Source organism: Poecile atricapillus, chromosome W (assembly GCF_030490865.1).
Source record: "Poecile atricapillus isolate bPoeAtr1 chromosome W, bPoeAtr1.hap1, whole genome shotgun sequence".
Classification (NCBI taxonomy): Eukaryota; Metazoa; Chordata; class Aves; order Passeriformes; family Paridae; genus Poecile; species Poecile atricapillus.
In genome coordinates, this window is record NC_081288.1 from 61,198,518 (window position 1) to 61,213,800 (window position 15,283).

The 15,283-nt window shown below is 48.9% G+C and overlaps 1 protein-coding gene across 1 annotated transcript in view; it reads left to right on the top strand.

Moving 5' to 3' along the window:
• Positions 1-11,060: 11,060 nt before the first annotated feature.
• The window catches only part of LOC131592218 (cadherin EGF LAG seven-pass G-type receptor 1-like), a 163,781-nt gene continuing 159,558 nt past the window's right edge, over positions 11,061-15,283 (top strand). The window contains exon 1 of the mRNA XM_058863598.1: positions 11,061-13,903. Coding sequence (XP_058719581.1) covers positions 11,221-13,903 — 2,683 coding nt within the window. The 5' untranslated portion in view covers positions 11,061-11,220. The remainder of the gene's footprint in view (positions 13,904-15,283) is intronic.

The following is a 15,283-nucleotide window of genomic DNA, read 5'->3' on the forward strand; positions in this document are numbered from 1 at the left end:
AACAAGGCTAACCATTTTGTATTTTAGAAAAATGCTGCCTTGAGGCTGAACCAACCATTGGATCAAAAGTTACAGTATATGAAAAAGGCAAGGCCTTTCCAAGAGAGCCTTGCCTCAATACAATAATGGAGATCACGGATTAGGACAGGAAGCAATCTTGGCTGTAGAACAGTAAAACACAGATACAGGGCAACATGCCTTCAGCAACCCAAACATTCACACATCTCTGGCGTCTGCAGGTTTTATACAGCATGCAGTTTGGTGAGAAAGCAAAGAAAGAATATGAGAATATTCTCTTCCAAACAAGACTACAGGCTTCCCTTCATGATGCCCTTTCCCAAGAAGCAACCCATTAGCATCCAGTGATACCCACCTGTGAGAAGTCCAGCATCCCAGGACTCCAGCACTGTGCCCCATGACTACCCCAGGACTCTTCTCTGTCCCAGTCTGCACTGACAGCATGCTCTGGGGGTTAAATTTTTCAGAATAAGCCAATTTTGACAACCTTTTTCATCAGTGACAGTGGCAGCTGTGGGAACACTTTTACTTCCAAGTCTCTCAGCCTCCTCATAGTTCAGAAAATATTTCATTTTCTCCACTGTGGGTGGAAATGGAGATCAGCACTTTCTAATGTTAGAGCAATGCTCTCTGCCTCAGTAGCAGAGTCCCAGTGCTTCACCCACAGTCTGCAAAACCCAAGGGCACCCTGCATTTCTCTAACATGACATGGCAAAAGGTGAAACTCACTGTAAAGGCAGCAGCTAAGGGTGATGATACACAATCCAGTAGGAATGGTTAGAGACATTCCCAGAGGATTTCTTTCACCTGAAAATGTGGTTTAGGCCCCTGAAGACAATGAAATCATCAAAATGGCATTTATAGCTGAAGATCAGGTCAGGAATTATAAAATTATTGAGGTTGGAAGAGACCTTATAGATCACGAAGTCAAATCATCAGCCCACTGAACCCCTAAACTACTGAGCTATTAGGGAGAAGCAGGCAGGGTGGGAGCAGTGCTGTTTTGGCTCTGCAGAGCCCTGTGAAACCATTGCTGTGGCATGGCTCATGGTGGGGTTTGAAACCAAAGCTCCTCTGTGGAAACCATCTTGTGTGACTCTTGCTTCTTTGAGGTCTGTGAGAGCCATGCCTGTCAGGCAAAATCAGCCTGGCAGCAGAGGTGGAGCTGGAGTACATCCCTGACAGCCTAATGAGCTTCCCATTCCCCCAGCCTGTCTAACCAGCGATCATTTTTGTCCTTTTTCCTGACTACAGTGTTCAGACTGGAATATCTGAAGATAAGGCTGTTTTGGGGCATGCCAGATAGGACAGGAAATGACTCCTGGCTGTAACTGAGCAGGAAAGAGGGGTCTTGTATCCACATGGCACATCCTCCCACAGCCACTGTGGTGCTGCCAGTGAGGCTGCTGTGTGCTGAAGGGCTCCAGTCACTGCAAATAAGCTCCACCAATTTTACTTAAAAAGCAGAATTTGGACTGCTTCCCAGATTATAACTACCTATATATAAATATAATGATAATTACGCTACCTGAGAGAGTCCTCAGAGCACAAAGCTGACAAGTGATGACAACTAAATTCATTAAGAGTGCAAACGCTCTTCCTCTCCTTTATGAAACAACACTGAGTGATCTCTGAAGAAATCCAGCAACCAGAGACAGTCTGTTAATAAGTGCTGAGCCTGGTGAAAGCTGCTGGAGAGGCAGGACAATGAACCGTGGTGCTCAGTAGTGAGCAGAGCAGCAGAAAATAGAACAGCTAAGATACTAGATTTTGAAAATGCAAAGTGTTTCATACATTCGGATTGAAATCTGTCTTTCAGTTTGTTTAAACTAGGAAATCAATCAGGGCAGGGGCCATTTTTTGTCACAGAGGCCAACTCTTATGGCACGGCTTGCTCCCAGAAAACAGCCCTTTTACCTTTCCCAACACACACAGGGTAGCTCCATCCAAATTTCTCACAGAGCATAGTCCCAAGGGCTGTGCAAAGCCCAGCCTGGCATGGGCTGACCAAGGAGGTGAGCTGACACAAGCAAAGCTCAGCCTGGGAGCTCAGCAGCAGTGCAATGCACACAGCCTGGACCTGATCCCTCTGGATGCCTGCAGATGGACAAGGTGTCTCTGTGTAACCATCCCAGAGCCAGAGAGAGCCTAAACTGAGGCCCAGCACAGTATTAATGAGGCTTTAAAAGTGTTTTTTCAAACACTTCCTGTTTTTCCACATTCAGAGTTGCCAAACCTCAGGTGTGCTGACAAACACTCAGAAATATATTACAAAATGCATCTATGAGAAAAAAATTACTATTCCTAGGTGTCTTGGGAAAAGATGAAAAGAGAGTATGGTGCAGAGTGTGCCTCCAGTCCAGGACTAGAAACCAAGACTGTCTTTCCATTGAATTCTAGATATGAAATAAAACTAAGAAAGGGGTGGGGGCATGGAGGGTGGAACATAACAATAGTCATAATATCTCACATGCAAATCCTACAGTGATTAGGAGAGGTGCTAAATGCTGACCTTACCTTCTCTTGCTGAAACAGCCACAAAGCTTTATTCCCACCATTATCTGAGCAACTCGTTATGCTGACTTCATATTCCCACATTAAGCATTTCAGTTAATATTTTTATTTTTCCAGCAGGGCAACTAATTCCCTGCCTTCAAGTGCTTCATTAGAGCTGTGTGTTTCCTCTCCTAAGAGGCTGAAACCCCTTGTCTTTGAATGCAATTGAACTTCTGGAAAATGAACAGGTTAGACCAAAGTCACAGTGTTACTGCTTTCACTCCACCTTCATGCCCATCCACCGAAGAATACTCTTTGATAAGTAGCTGAAAGAATTTTAGAGCTTGGACGGAAAGGCCTAATCCTGTCTCTATTTAAACAATAAAAAGTTCAGAAAATGTTAGTTCACTCCAGCAAAAAAATATTTTGGAGGCATTAAAATCCCTAGAAAACAGTATTTCAGTGTGAAATGTTTGTCTGAATAGTAGAGAGAGCTGAAGGAAATACTAAGGGAGAAATTGGAGCAGTCTGGATTCTGACATCATATTACAAACATCCATGTGTAGTTACTGAGGAGTAGCTACTGATGGTGGTACAAGAAGAGTATCCCCACATTCCCAAGTAAATGCAGAGCATGCCTACCCAACAAGCAGTGCAGTCTTGCTGACTTCTCCACAGCCAGGAGCATTTCTATCAGTACTTGAACTCTACTACTTAATCTTCTCACCTGTGTCATCTCCTTGCTCCTCTTGTCTCTTGTAGCACCACCAGGACTGCTCCCTGGTGACCACATCAGGGTGTTGGTAATGTGTTGTTAGACTTGAGTCCCAGACACATCACTCAGTCAAGCTAGAATGTCTACCAAGATAGTGTTTCCCTTTTGTACTCTGGTCTTATTAATTAGCCCTCTAATCCCCTGATTAAACAACAGGAGCTTGCAAAGCAAGGGAATCTGTCCTGCTGCACCTTTATTTTGATGAGCTGACAGCAAACTTTCAGCAAACTCTTGGGAAAAGCCACAAGAGCTGACTTTTTAATCTGCTTGTACATCATAAGGTGAGACCCTCTGAGAAAGAAAGGGCAAATCCTGCAAAACAAACAGTAAAAGGGAATTTTCAAGGGTTTGTTTTTCACTCAGTACCCCAGTTAATGTATAGGAGAGATATGTAAAGAACAGAGAAACACATCAATGTGCAGACTTGGGCTTTCTCTGCTTACTTGATATGCATGATTAATCCCACATTTTATTTATTAGTTTGTTACAGTATGTGTTACAGAGCTTGTTATTATGTAGAACTCCTTTTCTGATGCATTAATCTCTGTATCTCTCCCTTCATAAATAACAATCAAGCCTTATTCAGCTTTTATTTGCTCTTGGCCATTGTGCAATTTTTGAACATGAAATTTGCTCTTCTATTGGTTTATTTGTCGTTTTGCATGTTGTAACTAGTGGAGCCTTTAGCCAAAGTGAGGAGGGAAAAAAATACCCAAACCAATTTAGAGTGAGGAAACTCACAGGCAGTGTTTGAGTAGGGTGGAGCGGAGCTCCTTAGGGTAAATTATAAATGGATGGTATGAAGTCTAAAGAAATAAACAAGTTCCAACACCAAATCGCTGCTGTATCCACTGAGGATTTTAAAAGAGGCAACAGTATGATTCGCTACAACAAATGCCAAGAGAGCTCTAAACCACTTCTACTCTTTCTGAAAAGAAAAGCTACATACAGCCATGAAGCCTTGAACATAATTCCTGCAAGAAGGATTCCATCATTTTGAAATCCATTCTTGGCTTTAAGAAGAATGTATATTAGCAATAAAAGTATTTTCTGGAACAAATCCAAACTTGTGTGGTTCCTGCAATAGGTGAAGGATCAAATTTCACCATATGGAGGTTGAACTAGTTCTACTTTTAAAATAACCTCAGATGCAATGTGGAAACATAAATTACTTTTGCTCATTTGACCATTCTTGGGCTGGACATGGAACAGATTGGCACAGGGACTGGGAGTCCAAACATCTGTTCACAGAGAAATTTCTCATGCTTTCTTTCTGTAGTGATTGGAGAAATAGTCTAAAATCCCTGGTTTATCCATCTTATATTCACTACAGTGATCCTGTCAGCTCTGTCCTTGGTCTAGTTTGCACACTGTAGCAGGATGAGGTCTCCTGAAGGAGCTTTGAGCAGACAGAGATCCTCTCTGTGGTGCCCTGTCCCAGCAAGACAGGGGTGACTCGGCCAGTGACAGAGCAGGGCTCCCATCTGCCTCCTGCCATGGGCACAGGGAACCTTCAAAACTGAGGAATTCCTCTTAGGTTTCCACTTTCATTTTTTATTAGGCTTTGTCTGGGATCACAGAAGATTGCTCTCTGCTGATGTGCAGCCCCAGACAATAAAGGCACCCAGCCTGAGGGTAGGATGTAACAGCAACCAGCACAGGTAGTCTGAAAACCAGCAAGTTATTTCTTATTTGGTTTTGGTTTGTTTTGTTTTTTTCATGTCTTATATGCTCTTAGTTTATTTGAAATAACAGGTAATAAATAATGGCCCCTCCAAAGTCTAGTATTATTTACTTCTAATGTGTGGCACAAAACATCCAGTTCCTTTCCAGTTGCTGGAAAATTGTAAGGTTGTGGAATAAATTGTGGTTAAGGGCTGTTTTATTACTACCTGTTGTGGTTTCTTAGATTATTTTCTCAAAGTGTTACCTTAGCAGGAATAGATCACTGGTGCATTTGTGAAGTAAATAAATGCAGTTATGAAAATGTGATACATGTATCAATTTATGTTAGCACTAAGTATATAGAGATCTTGCACAAGATATAGGTTGTGTTGCATGGATGCCTAAATTGGAGTGTAAATTTTCTTCTTCCCCCAGGCAAGAGTTTAGAAGACAAAATCCCTGGCTTGGAGGGGTGGGGGACACACTGCATATTACTTTTTTTTTTGCAATATATTTCATAAATCCAATGACAAAAAAAAAAACTTTTCACCACTCTTGTTCCTTAAAAAAAAAAAGAAAAAAGTGAACTATTTTAACACAGCATTACTGAATGTGAAATTTTAAGTCTTAAGTCTTTCCTCTAAGTACTGGTGATCTGAGATAAGAAAAGCTCCATTTCCTTCTATAAAACCGCCTCTTCCACAGGGATGGATTTACACTGAATCACTTTATTCCCAACCTTTAAAGTACTATTGGATCTAGATGCAGACAATGCCAGCTTTGCATGAGCCTTCCTCTGGGCTACAGTCCCAATTAAGAAATGATTCTTGATCTCTCTCCTGGTCTTGTAAACTTCATATTTTAGGAAAATCCCTTAAAGTTTAACTATTTTTTTTTTTTTTTAAGCTAAGCACTGAATGAAGCTGGGTAACAATTCCATCCTTTTTTTTATTATTATTTCTTTTAAATTCAATTTGGAAAGAAAATTGAAATATTTGACTCTTAGACAAGTTGAAACAGAGCTTGCTTTTTTTTTTTTTTTTTTTTTTTTTAAGCTGTGAAATAAATATGTCATCAATTGGTACTAAGGAAACAAAGGGTCAAGGAAAACCTCACCTGCTTGCATTTTTCATGGACGTCACTCATCATGGTGTTGTCAGTGTGATTTCTTCTATAGGAAAAGGACAGCTTATATGAGAAGAAAAGATTAATGAGAAAATCTGCAATATCAGACACAAAGAAAATATCTGGTTTTCTTTGAAGGATCAGCTAAGTCACTAAAAACTTGCCAGCTAACACAAGAGAGACACGTGCTTCTCTTTCTGCTCCCCACCTTGAGGTGCCTTTACCAAACCTTCTGCCTCACCGTTGCTTCTCTGACTCTTCTGGACCCCCAGAAGCAGCAGCAGAAACAGACCCCCTCAGCCCTGACCTCTGATCTAACAGCGACCCCTGTCTCCATACAGAGAGATCTGGGAACAGGCACGAGTAATTTCTGAAGATTTGAGTTGCCAGAGTGTTAAATAAATCATTCTTTTTGCTAGAGCAGTGAGTCAGTTGTAAAGACTGTATTCACCATTTTGGATTTGAAATCTATTTTAATGGCAAAATAATATAACAAATGGTGTCATGCATGCAAGGAACAGTAAGGATAGTATATTTAATAAAAAATTGTGAAACATCAGATCATCAAGGAGAAATTGTCTGGAAATGGAAGGCAGGTCATACAAATAGGGAAAAGATGGAGGATTTTGTTTAATCATACACAAAATTGGTTTATGCAGAAGATATTACAGGATCGTCTCAGCTCACAGTTGCCCCTTATTGCAATAAAAAGAAAAACGTTTAAACTGTCCCTTCTTAAAAATTTATTTTATCTTGAAATATGTGCTTGGATCTCATTTCTGAAGAGCCAAGAAAATATATTATTTTATAACAAGAGGTTATTTTTCAAATTGTGGGCATTAAGCATAGCAGCAAGAAAATGTAGAGTGAAACAAGAAAAGTATGAACTTAAACTAAAGTTTCCTTATGCAAATCCCAAGTTAATATTGATTAACCTAGCTACCATATGAGTTGCTTTGTTTCTGGAGTACAAAGCAGGTCACTGCATCTACTCAAGCTCAATAAGCAAATGGAAAGTTATATTTAATTTTTTTAACTTTCTTTTAATGAGTGATCATTTTCATCAGAGGATATGCAAAGCCAGGTAAATTTCCAAATTCCATTGTTAAAAATCCCTAACTGGGTAAAGCTGAATCAGCAAGACATCTTCCAAAAACGCAATTTAAAAAGTTCTTTTTCCTCCTGACAGACCTGGCAATTATCCAGGTGGTTGGGCTTTTTTTTATTTCCTTCCTTCCTTCCTTCCTTCCTTCCTTCCTTCCTTCCTTCCTTCCTTCCTTCCTTCCTTCCTTCCTTCCTTCCTTCCTTCCTTCCTTCCTTCCTTCCTTCCTTCCTTCCTTCCTTCCTTCCTTCCTTCCTTCCTTCCTTCCTTCCTTCCTTCCTTCCTTCCTTCCTTCCTTCCTTCCTTCCTTCCTTCCTTCCTTCCTTCCTTCCTTCCTTCCTTCCTTCCTTCCTTCCTTCCTTCCGCCACTTCCGCCACTTCCGCCACTTCCTTCCGCCACTTCCGCCACTTCCTTCCTTCCGCCACTTCCTTCCTTCCGCCACTTCCTTCCTTCCGCCACTTCCTTCCTTCCTTCCTTCCTTCCTTCCTTCCTTCCTTCCTTCCTTCCTTCCTTCCTTCCTTCCTTCCTTCCTTCCTTCCTTCCTTCCTTCCTTCCTTCCTTCCTTCCTTCCTTCCTTCCTTCCTTCCTTCCTTCCTTCCTTCCTTCCTTCCTTCCTTCCTTCCTTCCTTCCTTCCTTCCTTCCTTCCTTCCGCCACTTCCTTCCGCCACTTCCTTCCGCCACTTCCTTCCGCCACTTCCTTCCGCCACTTCCTTCCGCCACTTCCTTCCGCCACTTCCTTCCGCCACTTCCTTCCGCCACTTCCTTCCGCCACTTCCTTCCTTCCTTCCGCCACTTCCTTCCGCCACTTCCTTCCGCCACTTCCTTCCTTCCGCCACTTCCTTCCGCCACTTCCTTCCTTCCGCCACTTCCTTCCGCCACTTCCTTCCGCCACTTCCTTCCGCCACTTCCTTCCTTCCTTCCTTCCTTCCTTCCTTCCTTCCTTCCTTCCTTCCTTCCTTCCTTCCTTCCTTCCTTCCTTCCTTCCTTCCTTCCTTCCTTCCTTCCTTCCTTCCTTCCTTCCTTCCTTCCTTCCTTCCTTCCTTCCTTCCTTCCTTCCTTCCTTCCTTCCTTCCTTCCTTCCGCCACTTCCTTCCGCCACTTCCTTCCTTCCTTCCTTCCTTCCGCCACTTCCTTCCTTCCTTCCTTCCTTCCTTCCTTCCTTCCGCCACTTCCGCCACTTCCTTCCGCCACTTCCTTCCGCCACTTCCTTCCTTCCTTCCTTCCTTCCTTCCTTCCTTCCTTCCTTCCTTCCTTCCGCCACTTCCTTCCGCCACTTCCTTCCGCCACTTCCTTCCGCCACTTCCTTCCTTCCGCCACTTCCTTCCTTCCGCCACTTCCTTCCGCCACTTCCTTCCGCCACTTCCTTCCTTCCGCCACTTCCTTCCTTCCGCCACTTCCTTCCTTCCGCCACTTCCTTCCTTCCTTCCGCCACTTCCTTCCGCCACTTCCTTCCTTCCTTCCGCCACTTCCTTCCGCCACTTCCTTCCTTCCTTCCTTCCTTCCTTCCTTCCTTCCTTCCTTCCTTCCTTCCTTCCTTCCTTCCTTCCTTCCTTCCTTCCTTCCTTCCTTCCTTCCTTCCTTCCTTCCTTCCTTCCTTCCTTCCTTCCTTCCTTCCTTCCTTCCTTCCTTCCTTCCTTCCTTCCTTCCTTCCTCCCTCCCTCCCTCCCTCCCTCCCTCCCTCCCTCCCTCCCTCCCTCCCTCCCTCCCTCCCTCGCAATAATGCATTTCAGGGAATGAAAGCCACTGAAAGAATCTGTTTATTCATAGTCTTCTTGTAAGTGCTGAAGAGCCTGAACCGACAGTGACAGATCACACTGAAAGTTGAGTGCCAGATCCCACAAGCAGCAAAGTTTTGCAAAATCCCGGTCGGCAACTGTGGACTGCTTGCTGTTCACCATCCCAAGTTTTCTTCCTACAAAAACGTCTTGTACGAGGGATGTCTGTATATTAGCATCGGTCTTTGCCGCCAGCGGCAAACAGGGCGAGCTCTGCAGGCAGGGTGAGAAGGCAGGGAGGAGGAGAAGGCAGGCAGGGTGAGAAGGCAGGCAGGGAGAGAAGGCAGGCAGGAGGAGAAGGCAGGCAGGGAGAGAAGGCAGGCAGGAGGAGAAGGCAGGCAGGGAGAGAAGGCAGGCAGGGAGAGAAGGCAGGCAGGGAGAGAAGGCAGGCAGGAGGAGAAGGCAGGCAGGGAGAGAAGGCAGGCAGGGAGAGAAGGCAGGCAGGAGGAGAAGGCAGGCAGGGAGAGAAGGCAGGCAGGGAGAGAAGGCAGGCAGCTCTCCCGCTCCCCGTGCCGCGGCTCCGAGCCGCCCGCGCCTCCCCGCCGCCCCCACCAGGGGCCACTGCAGCCGCGGGGATGCGGCCGCAGCTCGGGCGCACCGCTCAGGCGGCCACATCGCGAAGGGAAAAGTAGCGCCACATAAAGCATTCAGCATAAATTCGTAGAATAGGCATTGTAATCACCGGTGAAACATTTTCATGCGGAGTTGGGCTTTGCTTCTTCCCACGGAAGTTTGCGCCCTGTCCATCATTATTTGCGATTGCCCCAAAGAAATCTTTTACTCAAGGCTCCAGATACGGCCGGCTGCTTTGCGTGTTTCAGAGCAAGGCGTGAGCCCGGCAGCAGATCTTGCCCCGGGATACCCTTGGACCCCCACATGATGCTGATTTTGCCCTGGAAAGTTGTATCACTTTATTCCCCCCCCGACTCCCCCCCCTTTCATAGAGAGAATTGAATAAAGTTCATTTAAAAGAATTGCTGTTTAACTTTGCTCTGGACAACAGATCTGAGACGACAGGTGGCTGCTGCGTGGGGAAGCGGCCGAGAGTCGCCGCCCGCGGAGCTCCGTCCGCATGGGGCAGCGGAGCAGCCGCAGCGGGACCTGCTCCGAGCCCGCACGGCCCTGCCGGGCCGGGCAGCTCCCCCGGCCACCGAGGGGCGCCGGGCGGCGGAGCGGGAGCCCCGCGGGGCTGAAGTCGGCCCGGCCCCCGCCGCCGCCGCCCGGGAGGGGCCGGGCGGGGCCGGCAGGAAACCCCGCCCCGGGCAGCGCCCGCCGCGCTCCGCGCAGCCTGCGCTGCTCAGCGGAGCCGAGCCGAGCCGGGAGGCTGCAGCGGGACGGGACGGGACAGGACGGGACGGACGAGGCGCGGCGGCTCTGCCGTGTCGCGCAGCCACGCGGGACCGCGCCGCCCGTGGGCCGGCCCCGCCGCGGGGGGGGACCTCGGTATTTGATTTTCTTTTCTTTTTGGCGAAGGAGAGGAGCAGCAGGTTTATGCTAATCGCCCTCTGGGGAGCGGCGGCGGGAGGAGGAGAGGAGCCATTTTGAACTCACTTCAAAGTTTAAGGTGGAAAAGTTGGAGCTCTCCAGCCCGCTGCCCGCGGACCGGGACGGGGCGCGGGGCTCGGGGCCGGCGGTGCCCGGGAGGCGAGGGCGGTGGGGGGGGCGGGCCGGCAGCTGATGGATGCGGGCGGGCGGGCAGCCCGGCGGGTGGATGGATTGTGCAGCAGCCCGCTGCCCGGCCCCGCTGCCCGCTGAGCTCCGGAGATGCCGCGGCTGCTGTCCGCCGCCGCCTGCGTGTCCTGGGCCGCGCTGCTCTGCGCCCTGGCGTCGGCAGGCGGCGGGGACCCGCGGCCGCCCCGCGCCGCCCCGCTCCTCCACCTGCCCGCGGGGCGTCCCGCCGCTGCCGCCGAGCCGCCGGCGCTGCCGCCCGCCGGGCGCCTGAGGGCTGCGGGGACCGCGCCGCGCCGCGCTCCGCCCGCCGAGCCCCGCGGGCCCCGTGGCGGCGGCCCCTGCCCGCGGCGCTCCCGGCACCGGGCGGCCGCCGAGCCCCGCGGAGCCGCCGCCGGCTGCGCCCAGCCGCCGGGCAGGGAGGGCGGCGGGCGGCGAGGAGCGCGGCGGACGCGGAGCCTCAACAACCCCCCGCAGTTTCAGCTGCCCAGCTATCAGGTCTCCATCCCCGAGAACGAACCGGCCGGCACGGCGGTCATCGTGCTGCGGGCCCAGGACCCTGACGAGGGTGAAGCCGGCCGGCTGGCATACTCCATGGAGGCGCTCTTCGACGAGCGCTCCAACGACTACTTCACCATCGACTCCGAGACGGGCAGTGTGGTCACTGCCCGCAGCCTTGACCGGGAGACGAAGGACACCCACGTGCTGAAGGTTACCGCCTCCGACCATGGTTCCCCACGCCGCCGCTCGGCTACCACCTATCTGACGGTGACTGTGAGTGACACCAATGACCACGAGCCAGTGTTTGAGCAACCCGAGTACCGGGAGAGCATCCGGGAGAACCTGGAGGTGGGTTATGAGGTGCTGACCATCCGTGCCACTGATGGTGATGCCCCAGCCAATGCCAACATGCTTTACCGCCTGCTGGAGCCAGGAGCTGGTGATGGAGTCTTTGAGATTGACCCGCGTTCCGGGGTTGTGAGGACCCGAGCCTCGGTGGACCGTGAGGAGGTCTCTGAGTACCACCTGGTGGTGGAAGCCAATGACCAAGGCAAGGATCCAGGACCACGCAGTGCCACGGCTATGGTGCACATCACTGTAGAGGACGAGAATGACAACTACCCTCAGTTCAGTGAGAAGCGCTACCTGGTCCAGGTACCAGAGGATGCCCCGGTGAACAGCCAGATACTGCAGGTACAGGCCACAGATCGAGACCGGGGCAGCAATGCCCAGGTGCACTACAGCATTGTGAGTGGCAACCTGAAAGGCCAGTTCTACATTCACTCTTTCTCTGGCGCCATCGACCTCATCAACCCTCTGGATTATGAGACTATTCGGGAGTATACGCTCCGGATCAAAGCCCAGGATGGGGGCAGACCTCCTTTGATCAACTCCAGTGGTATGGTGTCAGTGCAGGTTGTAGACGTGAATGACAATGCCCCCATCTTTGTGAGCACTCCTTTCCAGGCCACAGTGCTGGAGAATGTTCCTCTGGGCTACTCAGTGCTGCACATCCAGGCTGTGGATGCTGACTCTGGAGAGAATGCCCGCTTGGAGTACAAACTCATAGAGATGGCACCGTCCACTGGGAGTGCCCCTGCAGCAGGTGACTCTGGATTCCCTTTTCAAATCAACAACAGCACAGGGTGGATCACTGTGGCTGCAGAACTGGACCGAGAGACTGTGGAAAACTATCACTTTGGGGTGGAGGCCAGGGACCATGGTGTGCCGGTCATGACCTCCTCAGCCAGCGTGTCCATCACTGTCCTGGACGTGAACGACAACAACCCCACCTTCACAGAGAAGGTGTATCACCTCAGACTGAATGAGGATGCAGCCGTGGGCAGCAGTGTCCTGACCCTGACAGCAGTGGACAGGGACGTTAACAGTGTTGTGACTTACCAGATTACCAGTGGCAACACCAGGAACCGTTTTGCCATCACCAGTCAGAGTGGAGGAGGATTGATCACACTGGCCTTGCCCCTGGATTACAAGCAAGAAAGGCAGTACGTGCTCACAGTCACTGCCTCTGATGGCACTCGCTTTGACACCGTCCAGGTCTTCATCAATGTCACAGATGCCAACACACACCGCCCAGTCTTCCAGAGCTCCCACTACACAGTGAGCGTCAGTGAGGACAAGCCCATTGGCACCTCTATTGTCACCATCAGTGCCACTGATGAAGACACGGGGGAGAATGCGAGAATCACTTATATTTTGGACGATAATATCCCCCAGTTCCGCATTGACCCTGATACAGGCACCATCACCACCTTGATGGAGCTGGACTATGAGGACCAGGCCTCCTACACATTGGCCATTACAGCCCATGACAATGGTATCCCCCAGAAATCGGACACAACATATGTTGAGATTCTCATCCTGGATGCCAATGACAATGCACCCCGCTTCCTGCGCGACCGCTACCAGGGATCAGTTTTTGAGGATGTGCCACTCTCCACCAGCGTTCTGCAGCTGTCTGCCACTGACCGTGACTCAGGCCTCAATGGCCGTCTCCTCTACACATTCCAAGGCGGTGACGATGGAGATGGAGACTTCTACATTGAACCCACTTCTGGAGTGATACGCACGCTGCGCAAGCTGGACCGCGAGAACGTGGCTGTCTACAGCCTGCGGGCCTTTGCCGTGGACAGGGGCAGCCCACCACTGAAAGCCTCTGTGGACATCCAGGTGACTGTGCTGGACATTAATGACAACCCCCCTGTCTTTGAGAAGGATGAATTTGATATCTTTGTGGAGGAGAACAGCCCCGTGGGCTCTATTGTGGCACGAATCAGTGCAGCTGATCCTGACGAGGGGACCAATGCACAGATCATGTACCAGATTGTAGAGGGGAACATCCCTGAGGTCTTCCAACTAGACTTGCTCAATGGAGACCTCACAGCCCTAATGGACCTGGATTATGAGAGCCGGACAGAGTATGTTATTGTGGTGCAGGCCACTTCAGCCCCTCTTGTGAGCCGAGCAACTGTGCACATCCGCCTCCTGGACCAGAACGACAATCCACCCGTGCTGCAGGACTTCCAGATCCTCTTCAATAACTACGTGACCAACAAGTCCAACAGCTTTCCCTCTGGTGTGATTGGCAAGATCCCAGCTCATGATCCCGATGTGTCTGATAGCCTGGCCTACACTTTTGTCCAAGGCAATGAGTTAAACTTGCTCCTTTTGGACTCTGCCACTGGGGAACTCAAACTCAGTCGTGATCTGGACAACAACAGACCCCTGGAAGCCCTTATGAAAGTGTCAGTCTCAGGTAAGCAAGTATTTGAGTGCATGATTTTGTTTGTCAGACCTGTATAGGGGCATGGGCAGAGATAACACACTTGCAGTTTAGAGTGTAGCTCTTGGTTTCCTGAAGCAGCAATTTATCTGTGAAAGTTTTGGAGAGGAACCACAAAAATGTATCAAGCCTATGTGCTGTGGATTGAAGTGGTGCTTTGAAGTTATTTAGTAAACGTGGATCAGAAGGATAAATAAATATGAGTGTGCATGGAAGGGAGCATACTCCCTCAGCTGAGGTGGTACCTTGGCAGAAGGTTTTTTGATGTTGTTCCATGAAGGTAGTAAATGATGTAACTTGCAACGATGTAGGGAATGCATGTGTATCTGTATTGCTGTCTCCCCTCTTTCTTCATTTTTCTCTAAAAAACAAAGTTGAGATTTGATATCTCTTGCTTTTTCAGCAACAAAACAAGTTTACTCACTTCTGTGTACCCAGAAGATTGGCTGGTAGTTCCTCAGACCTCAGCCCAGAGCTGGTGTAGCCCAGATGGATGTGCTGCTGGTGTTTGCATTTCTGACCTGCACTCCTGTGGGAAATGGCAGCTCTGAAAGCAATGAGTTCTGGCTGTGTGATAGCTGTGTAACATGGATAATGGCACGGGAGTTGCTTTAGTGGCACTAGGGGCAGATACTGGCCAAATGCAGCCCCCAAATCAGGGCTGTTATGGGGAGGGAGAGAAAAGGAGAGGACCTTTACTTACCGTGCCATCAACTTCATTGGAGAACTTGTGTCTCTCAGTGTGTATGAAGACTGTTCCATATTGTCCAAGATGTACCTTTATTTGAGCACAAATAGGCTCTTAGGATATTATTCTTTTTCTGCTCAGTTGCTTGTTTATCATGGAATTACTTTTTATGCCTCTAATTGTGACATCAATCATCCAGTGAGTAATTTCCTCTGCAGGTGCCACTCTATAAAATTTACTATGGACCTGATCCCATATTTCTGTTGACTTTCAAAGGTTTGGCCAAATACTTTCTTTGCTGCCTTTCTCCACAAACTAATACCAATATTTGTGTTGTTTTTGTAAAAAAGAAAAAAGCCCAAAGTACTAGGGGAGATTATTAGAAAAATAGTAATCAAACAGTGGCATAGTCCCAGCAGCAATTGTTTTGCTGTAAAAACGTCCGCAGTGTGCATCAAGGCCTCAGAAAAGTGAGCCACACTTTTCCTTGTTTGCAGGCTTGAGGTCCTTTTTGCTTCAGAAAAATGAAAGTGGCATTAACTGAGCTGACTGATTTTGCTGCAGTGTATCTCCTGAAAAGCCACTCGTGGTTCTTCCAAAATGCTGGGGTGCAGCTCATGTAGTAAGGTAAATGTTGTTTCCATGTCCTGTGAGAACTAGTGGGA